A 19610-nucleotide genomic window follows, 5' to 3' on the forward strand; every position below is an offset into this window, starting at 1 on the left:
GGCATCTGACTGTTTTGACAGAAGCTGTGGGGTGTTTTTCCAGCCAGATCTTTGAGAGCTAGTGTCTTCCCACGATGCCCTGGCAGCTGATGAAAGCAGGCCCACCCTGCAGAAATGCCACAGGTATTGCCTAGGATAAAATGACACACAAAGGCTACTGAGAACTCGTTTGCCTCCTGACTCATGTGTTATTTTCCTTACAGGGGCTGTTTTCAAAGCCTACTGTGTCTGCAGCCAGGTCATGGCAGATAACAATTAGCATACTAAACTGGGAGTCACCGTGAGGCTGTCTGACACTGTCCTTAGAAAAATCCTTCTCTTGCTCAACAGCCAAGGCAAAGAACTATTTCTAAATGACAAGTGTGTATACATTTTCAAAAGGAATTGTGATTTCTCAGGCAGCCAGAACACAGTTATGCTTTACAGTCTAAGGTGATCTAATTCTTGAAATAAGCTTCATTCTGGGCAATGACATGCATTTTCTAGATGGGAGGAAAAAATGTTACTGCTTATAATAAAGAACAGGCTGTTTTTCTTATTTGGGAACCTCAGGGGAATGAAGCAAGTTTTAATACCATAAAGAAGTGGGCTGTGAAACACTGGGATAAGTCTTGTTTATTTAACATTTAATGCCCGTGGTCTGTTAGGTGCTGGAGAGAGTCACTGAGGTGCCATTATTTAATGCTGAAACAGTTAAACAGTCTGACTTAGATTAGGCAGTTGACTGAAAGTAATCCAGGTCCAGGGCTCAAAGATGAATACATCAACATGGTTAGCACACAGAGCATTTGAACCAACGTGTGGCTGGGTGATGGGGCAGTGAGTCATACTCCCTCTCTAGGTCCTTGTGAAGTCCGGGCCTTGAGGAAGTGGTCTAGCATCTCTATGTTTTAAAAAAATCCCTCATTGCCAGTTTTCATTTGAAGAATTTAAAGACAAAATTATGTGCCCAGAGCAAATTGATGCCTTGTGCCACTGATTCCCCAGCACAGAGAAATAGATTTAAGCAAGTAGTGAGTCAGGCCGAGGAGAACTGGGAAGCTGGATCAATAGCCCAGCAGACTCTGTAATGATGTGTTGGTTTATACTTGGGCATTTTAGACTGTCTGCTTACACAAACTGGTATACGTGTACCTTCAGCTTGCAGCAGCATGGGCCTAGTGTCAAGAGATTAGCTCTTGGCCTTGACTGGGTTCCTCGCTTTAGTGTGGTAACTGGATGAGAGCGTAGTTTTCTTATTGGAGTCTTGAGTGTGTATCAATGATATCATGTTATCCTCTTCATCAGATGTCTATGCCCCTTCCCTTAGGACTAATCCCCATGTGAGTCAGCCCTGGCCCACCAGGCTCATTGAGGGCAGGCTAAATCCACAGGCTCTGGGGTCAGAAGGGCCTGGGTTCAAGTGCTGCTTCTGCCAATATTATACATATGACCATGAGTGAGTTGCTTCATTCATCCTCCTAAGCCTCAGTTTCCTAGTCTGTAAACTAGGAAAAATGATAATACCTGTGTCCTTGTTTTACTCTGAGGATCAGTTGAGAAAAATTAAAGGAACACATCCAATGCTTAACAGACTGGAAAACTGCCTTAGCACCTCGCAAGTACTCAGTAAATGGTAGCTTTCTTTTGACCTTACTTCATTAGTAAACATCTCTACCCTCTAGTTAGTCTTCTCCTGGCCACATCAGGGTGAACGTGACACCATGGAAGTCTGCCTGCTTTGTATTTCAGGTGTACAAACGTAGTAATTTGAAATTTTTATAGAATACACTCCAAAAAAGTTACTATAAAACATTGACGATACTCCCTGTGCTGTACAGTATGTGTGTGTGTGCGCGCGCACGTGTGTGCATGCGCACATGTATGCACTCAGTGTGCGTGCGCGCGCGCACGTGTGTGCATGCGCACATGTATGCACTCAGTCGCTCAGTCATGTCTGACTCTTTGCAACCCCCTGGACTGCAGCCCACCAGCCTCATTGGTCCATTATAGCCTCGTAACTTATTTACTTCTTCACAGGCTGATTTGGTGGCTCCAACGTCCGGGCTGTGGCCCTGGCTTGGGGTGCAGCCAGTCCTGTGCACAAGGTCTCTTGACTGTCCAGGGTGCTAGCCTCTGTCAGCCAGCTGCTCAGGCCCCCACTGATCAGCCCCGGGGCACTTGTTCACCATCTGCAAGGCTCTGTGCTGGCGTGCAGCAGCCACCGCACACCTTCCAGGCCTCAGAGAGCCAGGCCAGATGGCACCTGCATGCGGGGACTCTTGGAGTCTCTGTTTGACGAATTCCAGCATTCTTTCTACCCGGTCCCAACACTTTCCGCCCCATCTCCTCCATGTCACATCTGATTTTTCCTTATCTTAGAGGATGGATGCAGAGTCTCAGGAGTGACTGTGGCTTGCTAACAGCTGCTCCAGCCAGGGTGGTGTTGGCAGGAGGGGCTGGGAGGGATGGAGGAAGGCATCCACATCTTGAGTTTGTGACAGTGTTGTTTATGGTCAGCAGTTTTAATTTAAGGAATTATTTATCTACTGGGGGGAATAAAAGATGTTCTTTATTCTGTATAAAAAGGAACACAGGTTACCATTTGATTTTCATCTCTTGAAACGGGACTTGAGAATGAGTGTCTGTATCATATCTATATCACTATATCCTAGTCGTTTGCTTTCTTGATTTTCTTAAATCTCGATTAGTTTTCTTCCTTATTTTCTTTTATTCTTTTGTTTGTTCATTCATTCATCTGCTCATCCATCCATTAAACCGGGTGAGAGATCTGGCCCCGCTAAACGACAACAGAAGGTGACGACTTTTCTCAGAGCACTGTGTACAGTGTATAGTGGAGAACAGCGATGTGATGGCTCAGAGCCTACAGCTCACAACGTGATCTATCTGTATCATTTCTGATTTCTGCAGGCAGCAGGTTGGTGGTGTTTAATCGGCTGTTATGCTTTGTGTCTGCCTTTGTACCACTTCTTTCCTTTCCTACACTTTTCATTTATCTCAATCTTTGTTTTTCTGAGGAAGGTTGCTCTGGAAATTTGAGGGATTTGAAGGTAGGGACCTAATAGAAGTGAATGAAGTGAAGTGTTAATCACTCAGTCATGTCCGACTCTTTGTGACCCCATGGGCTGTAGCCTGCCAGGCTCCTCTGTCCACGGGATTGTCCAGGCAAGAATACTGGAGTGGGTTGCCATTCTCTTCTCCAGGGGATCTTCCTGACCCAGGGGTTGAACCCAGGTCTTCTGCATTGCAGGCAGATTCTTTACCATCTGAGCCACCAGAAGACATGTAAGCAGGCCCTGTTCTCTACAATGGTGATGCCGGTAACCTAACACTGATGACTCCATACTCGGTGGACTCAGGGAAACATAACACTAGGGAGCAGTTCGGTTATCTCCACATCGTACTGAAGTTCAGTTCCCTGTGGTTTCTCTATGGCTTCGGTATTTGTCCTAAGTTATTTTTGTCTTGTTTGTCAGAGAATATTCCTACTGTAAGAGAGCCTGAGTCAGGGTGGTCTAATAGGTGAGGCGTGGACACTGGGTTCATATCTAGCCTCTAGCTCTTACCTGCCCTGTGACATAGTGCAAGTCATTTGTGTTCTTTTAGCCTTTATTTCTTATCTGTTACTTGGGGATAACAGCCCCAGGTATCATCATACTCCCAGGTACTGTAGGATTGCTATGAAAATGAAGTGAGATCCTGTCTGGAAAAAAGTTAGCACAATGTCCAGCTCAGTGGCTAACATCCAGTCTACCCTGCTCGCCTCTCCTCACCTCCCCGTTTCACCGCCCCACAGCTAGTCAGCTGTTTCTAAGAGAGGAGCAGTGGAGCTGTAAATACTTTCACTCTGATAAAATCACTGTCCACCACTCCACTCTTTGATCACCTTCTGCCTCCCTTCCAAGTGGTCCTAAACTCAAGGACCAGGTCCCAAACTCAAGGGAAGGCAGTAGCATGATGTGGTTAAGAGCATGGAATGGGCACTAGACAGCCCCACACTGGAATCCCAGCTCGGCGAGTTACCGGCCGTAGTAAATACACACCGTGACTCTCCCTCTAATGAAATCTCCTTCACAAAGACAGTGAAATCCTGATGTTTAAAGAAATCATTTTTCTTGCAAAGAACTTAAAGCTCCTAAAACACCGTGTGAGTGCTTCTTTTCCAATAGGTTTTATTACTGACAGTAAAAATATATTTACATTTGGAGTTTATTTTTCACAATATTCTTGACAGTAGTATTTTCTGATTTTTGCAGAGCCCTCTGATTTTTGTGTGCAGAGAAAGGATCTTATCTAACTTATCTAAGCTAGGCTTCTAATTTTTTAGATTTCATTTGAATATTTCAGGAGCTCAGGTCCCCAGAATGCAAGAAACTCTTCAGCGCCCCACACAGAAGTTAAAGTATCCTCTTTGTCACCTATTTATTTTGAGTCGGTGATGGTTTTTGGACCCAACACTTAATAAAGTGTTGCCGTAAATCTCAGTACTCAAGTTTTGTTCAGTTTCTGCATGTCTCAGTGTCTTGCTTATCTCTACTGGCCTATAAAGGGTCCTTCTTTGCACTGGTCCCAGCCCTCACCCTCCTGACCAAACGCATTTACCCAGCCAACTACCTATAGTCATATTCTTGCCACTCTGTCTCTTGAAACTGAATGGTTTTAGATGGAATTTGAAGACCCTTAACATGGACCTCTGAGTAACGGGACAGATACAGTAGCTTTGTTAGAGTATATTATTTTCTGACATGAGAGCTTCAGCTAATGAAGACCAAAGGCAGAGGTTGCACAGGATGGGTCAGCTCTTTCCATGCAGCGAAATGGGAAGACAGTAGCATGATGTGGTTAAGAGCATAGGATGGGCATCAGACACCCCCATGTTAGAATCCCAGCTCTGCTGGTTACCAACTGTGTAGTACTGGACAAATGACAATTTTTCTATCTCTCGGTTTCATTATTTGTAAAAGAGGAAGGCACTATTACTTGCTTTGCAGAACTAAATGAAATCATGTTTCTGAAATTATGTATGATACAGCGTCTGACAACATCTCGGCAGTGCCTGGTAGGGTACTGAGTGCCCATCCATCTTGGCCCGCTCTTCCCGCATCTTGTGCTGAATGTTGGCCATCTCTATAATCACATTAATGATGCTTTCATTGCTTTTACTACTACATCATTGCTCTCCCCCAGTTCTTTTCTTCATTACCTTTCTGCCTTATCTCCCAATTCTACCCTTGAACCTAGTTAAGTCACCATCCAGAGCAATGATAACTTAATTTTTAAAAATCAGTTTTCTTTAAACAGATTGAAAGTACCTACAACAATGATCGATGGTGATGGCAATGATGATAAGAATAAAGTGGGAATTTCTTACTCACTTTGTCTTTTTGATTGTAAGTTTCAAAGAGCATGACTGTCTTTTTCAGTCCTAAACTCCTTGTCCTGGACCAGGAATAGTTGTTGAATTAAGGAGTCTGATATTTCAGGTAGCTTTGACTATGCCATTTAATCTTCTTGATTTCTGCACAGTTAGTCCAGATGAGTATTTGTTGGTTTGTATGTTCACCTGTTCTAGCACAGAATTAGTTTCCTCTTTTATATCATGGCATTCTTAAGCACATGCTTGTACATCCAAAATGGACCGTGCTGTGTTTTAGTAGGCACTATATGTACACATTAAATATCAATGACAGGAAATAATGTTCTTGAAATGTCAGTGTCTACATAGGGAAAAAGAATTCTAGTAGGTTGATTTTAAGGTTTTGAGGACAAGGGGTCCTGGGAAAAGTTCCGAGATCGGAGGCATCACATTCCTTCCCACACTAAGCACATAACTCTGCATGGGTTTGGTTTCATTTCAGAACCAAAGTGTCCACAGACTCTGAACATGCCCTGGGCGGTTGGCCCTGGGATGGAGCTGCTAAATTTGGAGAGTCTTTCTAAGATGACAATCCCCTGATCTAAAGTACATTTTTACAAGTGCCTATAAATACTTTAACAGAATATATAAAATCTCTCCTTTACCCTAATGGCTTTTATATGTAAGATGTGACATGATGACCTGGAAAAGCAAGAGGCCCATGGGGTCAGATAATCCATTACCTTGGCAACGTGGCATGCATAGATTATGCAGCATTGGTTTCATGGAAACACTCTGAGTTTTCTCTAAGTTTTCTTTCATCTGGAAAATATAAATGGGTTCACACTTTTCATAATTGAGAAATGAAAGTGTTTGAGATAAACAACACATCTTCTGTAAGGCCAAATACTTCTCTTGAGAAAATGTCAGCCTCACATCCCTGTGGGTGGAGCTCAGTATTTGCAAAGTCATCAATCATAATATTCTAGATCTAACAGAGATGGCAAAGATTCCAGTCTGTTTCCATGTTCCAAACCTGTCCAAGCCCAGCCTTTTTTCCAGGCTTTACTCTCCCTTAGGCAAATGTAACTCATGACTGATTTAATGTTTGAAAATGTCTTGTGTCCAAAAGTTCATTTTGCAGATCTAGTCTGTATCTGTCTTGTTTCAGTTTAAAACAATTTCCATTAGATGTGCTAATCCATTCATCAGAAATACACGTAGGGCTCTTCAGTTGACCAGGGACTGGTTTGTGGAGATTAAGAGCAGGATGTATTAATACATTAGTCATGATTAATTGCCAAATGGGTAAAACAGAAAATAACTGCTTTGAAGCTCAGAGGAAGGAGAGAGTGGAACCGGAGGTCTTAGAAATGAATTTTAAAAGATGGTTGGGATATGGGTAAATCAAGAAGGAAAAGAAAGGGCAAAGGTGATGGGATAAATGGTGTGAGGAAAAGCACAGAAGTAGGAAGAACATGAAGAGACCAGTTTACTGGAAATGAGACTTTGGGACGGGGAGAAGTAGAGGCAAGTCTGGAGGGGCAGATTGGAACCCGTGTGTGTAGGCTCCTGAATGCCATACTAACAGGAGAGGCTGCACTGTAAGCCGGTGGCCATCAGAGCAAGGTGCTGTGTGGGACCATCATTTGGGTACAGGAAAATATTTATTCTCTGTCTAAAACGAGACATTAATTTCTTGCTAATATTTATTGCACATGTAGACAATATTATATGTGTCATTTATTCATAAATAAACATATGTGGTGATGCATGCTCAAATGTTTTACTGGAAGCGATGCATGTTCAAAAAAGTGTAGAGGCAGACTCCTTCTTTAGATGACGAATGAGTAAAGATTTTCATTTAATAAGTGACACATTCAAAGCAGTATTTTAAGAAGATGAATCTGGCAGCAGTTCTACAGAGAGAAGAAGCAGTTAGTTGGTGACCACAGCAATTCAGAAGACTTAAATAATGGTGGCCATGGTGGGAATGGAAAGAAAGGGCAGAGTTCCAGTGACACATTGATAATCTTGTTCCTTTCACGGTGAGATTTTCCCTTAGCAAGAGCAGTCAGCAATCACTTTGGGAGCCAAGAATGGAGTAGTGCTAAAGAAGAGGTTTTTTTATTCAAAATGGATTGCAAAAATTTATTGATACGGCCAAACATGTTGTGGTCTGAAAACTGAAACTTAAATAGAAACAAGAATAAGAATTATGATTAATTACTGGTCAAAAACAAGTTTAGATAACTTTACAGATCATTTTATACAGAAAGAAAATCTTTAAAAATATATTTTTATATATATAATATATATGTAAAATATATATATTATAAATATATATATAATATGTATATAAAACATATATATATAATATATATATAAAAGGTGGAGAGGAATCTGCTCCTCTCCACCATAATCCTAAAAATGAGCATTTGGAAGAGTAAACAGGAGCAGCTTAATGATGGCGCCTTCATTATATAATAAAGCGTCTGTGCTTTATATCTGCTGCTTGGTGTTGAAAAAGGGTTCCAGAAATCTTCCCTCTCAGTTGTTTGTTGGAGATGCATTATTTGTTGATAATCCTTGATTGAAATACAAATACTCTCATGCTTCCTCACACAGCACCATCTGCACAAGAAATACAATTTAGAAAACCATACTGGCAAATGTAAATTTGTTAAGAGAGGTAGATTTTGGTACTTGTACTTTATTACCATAATTTTTTAAAAATTGCACTATTTATTTAACTTCCCCATTTGATGTTGTTGCAAGGTAGAACTCTTAACAAAAGTGTGATTCAGAGTTCAAATCTATCATTAAGCAGGCTTCTCGATTTCTCCTTGCAGATAAAAACCCTCTGAATAATGGTAGGGAAAAAGAAATTCTATGTTTTAAAATGCCAGCTAGACCAGGCTTGTGATCCCTACAAGACATAATATTATCTTAGAAATATTTTGATGAAAGAGCTGTATGATCAGGCATTTTAAACAAGAAAAACAAATTCATATATTTTAACTCTAGTCAGGCATCAGATATAAACTTAACATTTGTCTCAGTCAAGTTAAACTCCACTACAGATTGTGTATGTGTGTGTGTGTGTATAATTATTTTGGCTGAAAATTAGTAGAATGTAGTATAGAAAATATATATATAACATACTGACAGACATAAAAATTAAAGAGGTAAGATTAAAAGTTCCACAGTAAGTAGAAGTGAATATTCTCATACACTGCTGGTGGGAATATATATTGATAAGCTTTCCTTAGGGCATTACAGATGTGTTTCAAGAGCCTTAAAAATTAAAAATATTTATAATATTTAGACTAATTATTTCTACTTTTAAGATCTTGCCCTAAGGAAAAAATCTTAAATATGCAACAGTAAGAGACTAGGTAAAAAGTTTAAGAATTACTTTCTTGAAAATTATTAATTATAATAAAAGCCATATATGTCAAGATTTTTAAGTGGTAAAAGTAGAATAAAATTAAATATAAAAATCACTCTTTGTATATGTATATAAATAACAAGCATACAAAAATTATAAGGAAATACCATATGCTTATAAGTTCTGTTTTCTAATTTTTATTGTTTTTCATATTTTAAGGATATATTGTTTATAATCATAAAGAAATTGAAGTGAAAATTAGAGTTATCAAAATCTAAAATGTAAATACCTATAATTTAATACAACTAGCTGATAGAATGATTTCTGTGGCCATAATATATTTATTATATATTTAGTGACTTGATCAGCAAGAGCTGTTGATTAATAATTTTGACTATTAATAGATGCACCTGTGGTTCAAAAGTAGGTAAATGCATAGATGCAGAAGTTGAAGCACATATTAACCAGGCTACTGGGGTGGTTTCACATGTGTTATTTGGACTTTGGTTTCACAGTAAAAGTAGAGCTTAACTTTCTGAACTAAGGAGTAGCTGGTATGCTTTAGATTAGATGAAAAGACAGTAGCTATATATATACTTATGTAAATAAATATACTTATGTAAATATATACTTATGTATATACTCATGTAAATATGTTTATTCACTCATTCATTCAGTCAGTCAGTAAACAGTTATTCAGCACTTGTTGCATGTCAGGTACTGGGTCAGGATTATGAAAAAGAGAAACAAGTAAGTCTCAGAAAATTAATGATCTAGTGGGGAGATCAATATGTAAGTGTGGTTGAAAATCGACAGAGAAGTCTGTAGGAAGTTCTAGAAGAACACTGAGAAAGGAACAGCCAGCTTTTCCCTAGAGTTAGGGGCTCCTTCTTAGATAAAGTAAATATTAGCAATGGACTTTGTCAAATGAATAAGAGCTTGCCAGGTGGAAAAGTAGAAGGAGCATTCTAGATAGGAAGAAGAGCATCAATCTACAAAGGACTAGAAATCTGAGATAGCATGGCATCTTGGGTCAGGAACAAGTAGGAAGTATGTGGCTGGAGCTTAGGGTGAGAGGTAAAAGCAGGATGAAAAGAGTGGAAAACTGGATAAGGGCCAGAAACAGCCTTCACACCCTGGTGGTCACAGCGTTTCTGCTTCAGCAGTGATTAATCATGATTTTCCTGGCTAATAGAATCCTAATCGTTATAATGAGGTAGGACTGTTCCCTTTGAATTATGGAAATTATAACTATTATGACCTGCTCCACAAACACAGGTTATAAATATGATCACATCCTTCAATCTTCTGTACCATTAATCATCCAAGCCTCCATAGACCTTATTAGCAGGAAGTCTATTATCTCCTAGAGGTTCCTGGAACTTGACTCAAGACAAATGGGTCATTTCTCCTCCAGAAACCTGTGGCTGGATCCACTTGTGACTGCTATTCTTTCTGTCTGCTGCACGGCACTGTTCACAGTCTTAAGTTACAGTGGTACCCATTTTGGGGAACAAGGTTACAACTCCCCTTGCTGATACTCCCATCCTCAGCTGTTGTTCTTTAAATCATAACCTCTACTAGAGTGGCTGGATCTGGAGGACCTTCTGGACTTGGCCACATGCTAGTCTAAAATTCGCCTTTCCCCTCAATCTTACTCCATTGTGTTGAGCCCAGGACAATAATAACCCAGATTCCTCTCTTCATCAAGGTCATTTTGTTTTAGTGGTTTCCAGGACCTTCCCTGCCCTGGGGCCTTTAGTCATGGTCACCCAGACCAAAGCCATAGTTTCCCCAGTGGTCATGTATAGATGTGAGAGTTGGACCATAAAGAAGGCAGAGGGCCGAAGAGTTTATGGTTTCGGACTGTGTTGCTGGAGAAGACCCTTGAGAGTCCCTTGGACAACCAGGATGTCAAACCAGTCAATCCAAAAGGAAATCAACCCTGACTATTCATTAGAAGGATTGATGTTGAAGCTGAAGCTCCAGTACTTTGGTCGCCTGATGCGAAGAGCAGACTCATTGAAAAAGACCTTGATGCTGGGAAAGATTGAGGGCAAGAGGAGAAGGGGATGACAGAGGATGAGATGGTTGGATGGCATCACCAACTCAATGGACATGAGTTTGAGCAGGCTCCAGAAGACAGTGAAGGACAGGCAAGTCCATGGGGTTGCAAGAATTCGGACACGCCTTAGTGACTGAAGAACAACAGCACTCTGCCTCAACAGTTCCCTCATCCCCAGTCCTCCATCCGAGGAAGCAGCAGTCAGAGCACTGACTTTCCTCCCAGAAGGCTCCTTTTACACTCTGATTTATCTCCTGCCTGGTATCCGGGTTGTTTTGTCAGAAAGCTCAAGAGGCAGTAACCAGCAAGATGGAGTTTTACAAGTTTGTTGCCCTGCCCCAGTGCCCCCCAAAAGTGCCTAATTGCTTTATATTTACATGACTTTGAAAGATACCAAGTGATTCTTCTGAGAACAAAAGATCTTCTTCCAAGTGATTTTCTGTTCCTGCCTATAAAGAGTAGTCACAATTTACTTGACAAAAATAATGAATCTTTGTGTAACCATGCCCCCTGTTTTAAAAAATCAGTGTAATGTTTTCATATATAATGAACTAAGTAAGTTGGCCAAAATTGAAATAGGTCTCAACCCCCAAACCTATGTGCTTAACTACTATGCTTACTGCCTCATCTCATTCAGTTTATGCACTAATATAACATTATAGGCTTCCTTGGCGGCTCAGGTGGTAAGAATCCACCTGCAGTGCAGGAAGCCTGGGTTCAACCCCTGGGTTGGGAAAATCCCCTGGAGGAGGGCATGGCAACCCACTCCAGTATTCTTGCCTGGAGAATCCCCATGGACAGAGGAGCCTGGTGGGCTACAGTCCATGGGGTTGCAAAGAGTCAGACACGACTCAGGGACTAAGCACAGCACATATCATTATTTTATACTAGTCAAGTTTATTACAGAACTGCATAATAGATGCAATCATGGCTGACTCTTTGCAACCCCATGGACTGCAGCCTACTAGGCTCTTCCATCCATGGGATTTTCCGGGCAAGAATACTGGAATAGGTTGCCATTTCCTCCTCCAAAGAATCTTCTTGACCCAAGGATCAAACCCGAGTCTCTTGCATTGGCAGACTTATTCTTTACCACTGAGAAGTAGACTTCTCTAAGTGCAGATATTGAACTGTTGATAAAGAGGAGCTGGATAACAAGTGTATTTATGATCTAAAACTGCGAATATGTAGAAATTGAGTATATTTACTGTAAGAGAAAATTGTGTTTTCTCTGCAAAATTTGGGCTTCCCAGGTGCTGTTAGTGGTAAAGGACCTGCCTGCCAGTGCTGGAGACATAAAAGACACAGGTATGACCCCTGGGTTGGGAAGACCCCCTGGAGGAGGGAATGGCAAAGCACTCTAGTATTCAGGCCTGGAGAATCCTATGGACAGAGGAGCCTGGGGGGCTACAGTCCATGGGATCGCAAAGAGCTGGACATGACTGAAGTGACTTAGCATGCATGCATGCTGCAAAATTAGGTCTCAGAACAGAGAAGAGTACTTACATAGTTTTGGTAGGATTGAAGCGGAGTAGTAAACAGGCATTTGGGTTAATACACTTTGTTTATAAATAGTGTTCTTTAGAATTCATAATTTGGAAAATCTCTCTACAGGGGTAGATTAATCTAATTTGGGCTCAGTCCTCATCCAAGTGCAGGACAGTCAGTTGACCTTTCCAATTTATCAGTTTTATTCTCAGCCTTCTTATCTTTAAATTTGATAACAACAAAAAATAAACTCCTACCAGATTATTTTCACCCTTTCTCATAGACACTGTTTTCCCAATAGCGTTATTATTCTCCTCAATAAAATGAAAGTGAAGTGCGTGTATGTCATATTTCATAAACAAAGGCAAAATTCTGACATATTATCCATAGTCTACGTTCTTTTAATAGAAAACTGGAATGCTATATAATGTTTCTTGTACTCTCTAAAGTTCTAATTAAAAATTCCAGGAGATCAAGAGATCTCTGGGCAGTTTTGTTATATTGATGGGGGAACTAATTGCTTATCTTCTGACAAAACCTCAATAAGACATGACTCCAAGCCTGCTCAGCCCAGAGTCCTTCCTATCAGCTCAAAGACTTATTTCCTGTTCTTGCCTTAGTCTGGTGCTGTGAACCACTGAGCCAGGGCCAGAGCTGTGAGCTAGGACTCCTACGTTACCCTGGTTTTGCTACAAGATGAGAGCCCTGCCTTTGACCTTGAATCATTTTGTTGTGTTGCTGTCAATATTATTGCTTTATTATTGTTGTTGTTATTTTTGTTACTTCATATACTTAAAATCCCCAGCTTTTAAAACCAGTTTGAATTTGAGATACACAATAAATTCTGTTATTTAGAAATGATAAATATAGACATCCCTTATGTCAACTTCACTCAGCTATCAAATTTATTGTGTGTATGTGTGCGTGTGTTTTTACTTTATCCAGAAACTGAAAATTCTGATTGTCTTCAGTTTTTAAAGTGAGGAAACAACTTCTGTTTATTTGGAGGTAGACATGCTCTGTGTTGGAATGAGGGCATATTCCACGCTGAAAGAGATTATGTGTTTTTCCACAAGCTAGATGAAACTTGTATCTTCCCCTTGGCTGCGAGTGCATTCTGTGTAAACAAAGATGTTCTGCGGCTCCTAGGGAAGAGGAACGAGGAAGATGCCTCTTTCCTGGTTCTCTCACAGGCGCTTCCTAGAAATCACTGGCACAGGCTGAAGTTCGTGGAGTGATGTAGAGAGAAGCTAACACACGATTCTTGAAAGCCTACTGTGTGCCAGGAACTGTGCTTCATATTTACTTAAATGCCTTATCTTATTTAATTTTCTTAACAAAGCCATGAGGCAATTACCCTTTTCCTTACTGTGTAGATGAAGAAACTGAGGCTCATAGAGATTAGACAACTCCCCCGAAGTCACAGAGCTAGAAGGGGCAGAGCAGGGACACCGAGTTTATTGAGATCCCAGGGCCAACACCTCCCTGTGCCCGCACTGCCCATCTGTGGCCTGGGAGCTCGAACTCCAGGCTAGAGGCAGGGTCGAGGGCTGAGTGAAGGCTTTTTCTCTTAGGCTCTAGGGGCAACCAGAAGGTCAGAGCAGAAAAGAGACCTTGCAGCTCCGTCGGTATCTGCTTAACCGCCCGTTTCCCAACCTCCTCTCTTGGGCCTTCACCTTGATTGTGGAGTAGAATGGGGACTGAATTTCTCCAGGACTGAGCGGGGGTGGGGGTCTCTGTATCCTCAGGGCCAGCTGTGCACTAGCTATGCTGTTGTTGTTTGCAGGTTTTAGCATTCCGTACTTCAAACAGATCACTTTTTTGTTCTCTTAATGGAACATCATTGGCCACCTGGCTGATTTGAAATGTGAGGGAGACTAACCCTGTACAGCAATGATTTGCAAGTTAGAACACCAAGTCTATGGGGATATTCAGAGCATTTGCTTTGAAAAATTAATTTTTCTCTAATTTGTGCTAAACTGTCACTTGATCCCTATTTAGAGAACGCCATCATTTTAATAATTTGGTACTGTTTTGCTGGTAAAGGCAGAGATATGTAAACAGAAAGATTTTTTCCCCTTTTATATGGGTTTCAAAAAAGTTCAGAATTTTCATTTGCAGCGCTTTATCCTTTTTCTTTGACTGTTTTCTCTGTTGCAAGCAAAATGCCATTTGGTTTAAGTTGACATTAAGCACATTTCTGTTTGAGGAGCCAATGACTGTGATCTTTAGATAGACTGATTAGGCTTCTTCCTCCAACAACAGTTTGTGCTATGAAAATGAGTAGGCAGTTTGACTCTGTGGAGCAGGCAGTGGGCCCTTCAGGATTCTTTTTCAGCAGGGACTCATGTGACTTGGGAAGATTGTACTGAGTATTTAGATGCCCCTTCTCTCTATGGGTAAAAGCATATGCTCTGTGCCTGACTATCCATTATGTAGTTTTATAATTCATTCATTGAGCGTCTGCCACATGCCAGACAGAGTGTCTTACATACGTCATCACATCTCATTTCATCCTCACAGCCACCCCGGGAAATTGTTATGTTATGAACACGTAATATTCCCTCCACTCTTCAGATAAGGAAGCTGAAGTCCAGGTGGAAACATGTCTCAGCGGTCACACAGTTGGTGCCTGTTGATAGCAGGGCTCAGCAGATCTGTCCACATTTTTCAACTGCAATACTTTGCCTGGAAAATGAACTAGCAGGAAAGTCTTAGGAGATGAGGCTGGGATAGCGTTAGAGAGCTTTGAATTTTACCCTAAGACACCACACCTTGGATTTATTTATTAATTTGATACCTATTTCAGTTCAGTTTAGTTCAGTCACTCAGTCATGTCCGACTCTTTGTGACCCCATGAACCGCAGCACGCCAGGCCTCCCTGTCCATCAGCCAGAGTCCACCCAAACCCATGTCCATCAAATTGGTGATGCCATCCAGCCATCTCCTCCTCTGTTGTCCCCTTCTCCTCCTGCCCTCAATCTTTCCCAGCATCAGGGTCTTTTCAAATGAGTCAGCTCTTCTCATCAGGTGGCCAAAGTACTGGAGTTTCAGCTTCAACGTCAATCCGTCCAATTAACACCCAGGACCGATCTCCTTAAGGATGGACTGGTTGGATCTCCTTGCAGTCCAAGGGACTCTCAAGAGTCTTCTCCAATGCCACAGTTCAAAAGCATCAATTCTTCAGCGCTCAGCCTTCTTTATAGTCCAACTTTCACATCCATACATGACTACTGGAAAAACCATAGCCTTGACTAGATGGACCTTTGTTGACAAAGTAATATCTCTGCTTTTAATATGCTATCTAGGTTGGTCATAACTTTCCTTCCAAGGAGTAAGCGTCTTTTAATTTCATGGCTGCAGTCACCATCTGCAGTGATTTTGGAGCCCAGAAAAATAAAGTCTGACACTGTTTCCACTGTTTTCCCATCTATTTCCCGTGAAGTGGTGGGACCAGATGCCATGATCTTAGTTTTCTGAATGTTGAGCTTTAAGCCAACTTTTTCACTCTCCACTTTCACTTTCATCAAGAGGCTTTTGAGTTCCTCTTCACTTTCTGCCATAAGGGTGGTGTCATCTGCATATCTGAGATTATTGATATTTCTCCCGGCAATCTTGATTCCAGCTTGTGTTTCTTCCAGTCCAGCGTTTCTCATGATGTACTCTGCATATAAGTTAAATAAGCAGGGTGACAATATACAGCCTTGACGTACTCTTTTCCTATTTGGAACCAGTCTGTTGCTCCATGTCCAGTTCTAACTGTTGCTTCCTGACCTGCATACAGGTTTCTCAAGAGGCAGAAACCCATCTCTTTCAGAATCTTCCACAGTTTATTGTGATCCACACAGTCAAAGGCTTTGGTATAGTCAATAAAGCAGAAATAGATGTTTTTCTGGCACTCTCTTGCTTTTTCGATGATCCAGTGGATGTTGGCAATTTGACCTCTGGTTCCTCTGCCTTTTCTAAAACCAGCTTGAATATCTGGAAGTTCACGGTTCACGTATTGCTGAAGCCTGGCTTGGAGAATTTTAAGCATTACTTACTAGCGTGTGAGATGAGTGCAGTTGTGTGGTAATTTGGTACCTATTTATTGGGCACCAAATATGTGTGCCAAACAGTCTAGGCGCTGGGGGCATCACATTGAACCAGAAGCTTGCAGTGTGGCTCTTGGAGGTCTTGAACAGAGAAATGACGTGCTCTGGCATACGGTTTACGAGGGGCCTGCTGACTGCAGTGCAGACCATCACCTGCAGAGGGGCATGGACTGTGGCAGGGCGACCAGCTTGGAGGCGACTGCAACAGTCCACACAAAAATGGGTGGGGCTTGGACCAGCATGGGAGCAGAGGTGAAAAGTTAGATTCTAGATAGACTTAGCAGGAAACACCAATGGGATCTGCTGAACAATTGGATGAGGAAATTGCTTTTCTGAGCTTTAGTTGGAACTCAGGTCAGCCTGCCTCAATTCAACTCAGTTCAACAGTTGGAACTCAACAGCCTGTGCTGTTTGATGTCAAAATTGCTCAAGTGTAAAGTCATTTCACAGTGTTTCATTTAGTGAAAAGCTTAACTCCTTTTCAGTACCTTAGCACTAGACTTATACAAGGAAAGAATACTTGTCGGTGTCCAGAGGAGGAGGAACAGAGCTCCGTTTCCCAGGAGCACTTATCATCCAGGCTGCAGTCAACCAGCCTGCTCCCTTCAAGAAGGCCACGTGCCTGGGTGGCGGCACTGGTCATTATACTCGATGCTTGTTGTATGTCCGTCTCGTAGCCATTCATAGTCCTTCCCTACGGCTTCCCTGCAGTGAGGCAAGAGGAAAGGTCTTCTTAATGAGGTGTAAGCCCCACTTCATGTTTTTCTGCACTTATTATTTCTCAGAAGCAACATCATCAGGTCCAAATCAGAAACAAGTTTCAAGTCTTGATCAAAAAGTGGAACTCCCAGCATACTGTTTGACCCTTGTAGTTAACTTTTATGGAGCTGACACCGTCACTCAAAGATGGTTCTAGATATGCCAGATCTGCCAGTAACTTCAATGACTGCAGGATGTACGTTTGTATTTCCCAAGTCAATGAATGCAGCGTTGTGTTTTCTTCATGATCATTCATTACTAAGGATAGCATGGGCAGTTGGTTATACTTGTGGATTTAGACTAAGAAGCAACCCCTTACGTACCTTTTCTTGAAGTAGAGACTAATCACTGGGTTTCAGTTAATCATGGGAAGGAAGGCCTTAGGATCTGCCTAGAGTCTTCCTAACTACATCTTCTGGATGGACTCTAGTAGCCCAGTGAACTTGGCCATCAATTGTGTCCTACTGGGCACTTTGTCCAGTTAAAAATATGAATAGAGGCTCTCACTCCCTGGGCTGCAGACAGCAGTCGCCACAATCCCTTTCATCATTAACCTGCCCTGGAGACTGGCCCTGAGGGTCCTCCTTTGCTGGGTCAGCCACATCGTGAATCAGGCAGCCACACCAGCAAGAGATGAAAGGGCATACCTCTGATTCCCTCCTGCTTCCCTCCTGCAGAATTCAGATGAGAGGCCCTGCCATTTTTTTTTTCTTTAATTCAAAATCAACTGAAGAATCACTTGTTTTATTGTTATTCCCAGGGCTGCGTCCAAAGAGAACCCTGCGTTTGGTGCTCTGGACTGCGGAGGAGCAAGGTGGAGTTGGTTCCTCCCAGTATTATCAGCTGCACAAGGTAGGAGAGCAGCCGTGGACTGCTGGGCATTTGCACGTGTAATGTCAGTGTCAATGCACCAAGAGCACTGACGCTTCTGGTTTGAAAATTTCCTCTATTGTCCTGAAGACTCAACAGTACTCTGTGGTAGGCTGACCCTGGCAAACACCCCTTGCAGAAATCGTCTTCATTCAGCCCCATAAAGGAGAACACCCTGGTGAGCTGAGGAATTTTCTATGTCTATGTTAATCTGTGGCATTAGGAAGATTCCACTTGGTATTTAGCCATTTTCGTTGACTCTCCAGTTCTGCTGGGCTCATGTATGCCAGAGAAGCAGTAATAAGTTCACAGTCCCTGTTCCTATTGAGCCCACCCCCATGCCCCAAGGTCCCAAGCGCTGGTATTTGAAAGCCACATCCTAAGACCTTGAGTCAGCCAGGAGTGTTGACCAAAAGTCTCAGACCTGGGAATGTGGAGGGCAGTGTGGTTTGACACTGACCAAAATAAGGCAAAAGTGAAGCTTGAGGCAAGAAGGTGATAGTGGAAAATCATATATAGAAATACAAGACCGCATTTAAGACAGGGAACAGGGGCTCTCAAGGCAAAAGAAATAAAAGCAAAAATAAACAAATGAGACCTAGTCAAGCTTAAAAGCTTTTGCACAGCAAAGGAAACCACAAAGAAAACAAAAAGGCAATCAGTGGAATGGGAGAAAATGTTTGCAAATGACTTGATCAACAAAGATTTAATATCCAAAATGTACAAACAACCCAATCAAAAATGAGCAGAAGACCTTATAAGACATTTCTCCAAAGAAGACATACAGATGGCCAAGAGGCACATGAAAAGATGCTCAACATCACTAATTATTAGAGAAATACAGATCAAACCCACAATGAGGTATCACTTTACATCAGTCAGAATGGACATCATCAAAATGGCTGCAAATAGTACATTCTGAAAGAAAAGGGAACCCTCATACCCTGTTGGTGGGAATGTGAATTGGTGCAGCCACTTTGGAAAACAGTAGGGAGGTTCCTTAAAAAATGAAAACTAGAACTACCATATGACCCAGCAATCCCACACCTGGGCATATATCTGGAAAGGATGAAAATCCTTAATCTGAAAAGATACATGCACCCCAGTGTTCATGGCAGCACTAATTTACAATAGCCGAGACATGAAAAGAACCCAACTGCCAGTCAACAGATTTATGATGTGTTAAGTCTGTTGACTGGCAGTTGGGTTCTTTTCATGTCTCGGCTATTGTAAATTAGTGCTGCCATGAACACTGGGGTGCAAGTATCTTTTCAGATTAAGGGTTTTCATACATACTGGAGAAGGCAATGGCAACCCACTCCAATACTCTTGCCTGAAAAATCTCATGGATGGGGGAGTCTGGAGGGTCAAACATGACTGAGCGACTTCACTTTCCCTTTTCACTTTCACGCATTGGAGAAGGAAATGGCAACCCACTCCAGTGTTCTTGCCTGGAGAATCCCACGGATGGGGGAGCCTGGTGGGCTGCCGTCTCTGGGGTTGCACAGAGTCGGACACGACCGAAGTGACTTAGCAGCAGCAGTAGCATATATACATACATACATACATACATACAGTGGGGTATTA

The 19610-nt window shown here is 41.9% G+C and overlaps 1 protein-coding gene across 1 annotated transcript in view; it reads left to right on the forward strand.

Annotated features, from left to right (window-relative positions):
- CPQ (carboxypeptidase Q) overlaps positions 1–19610 on the forward strand; it is a 544096-nt gene that overhangs the window by 399956 nt on the left and 124530 nt on the right. The window contains exon 6 of the mRNA XM_070383007.1: positions 17914–18005. Coding sequence (XP_070239108.1) covers positions 17914–18005 — 92 coding nt within the window. The remainder of the gene's footprint in view (positions 1–17913; positions 18006–19610) is intronic.

This window comes from Bos mutus, chromosome 14 (genome assembly GCF_027580195.1).
Source record: "Bos mutus isolate GX-2022 chromosome 14, NWIPB_WYAK_1.1, whole genome shotgun sequence".
In the NCBI taxonomy this organism is placed as follows: Eukaryota; Metazoa; Chordata; class Mammalia; order Artiodactyla; family Bovidae; genus Bos; species Bos mutus.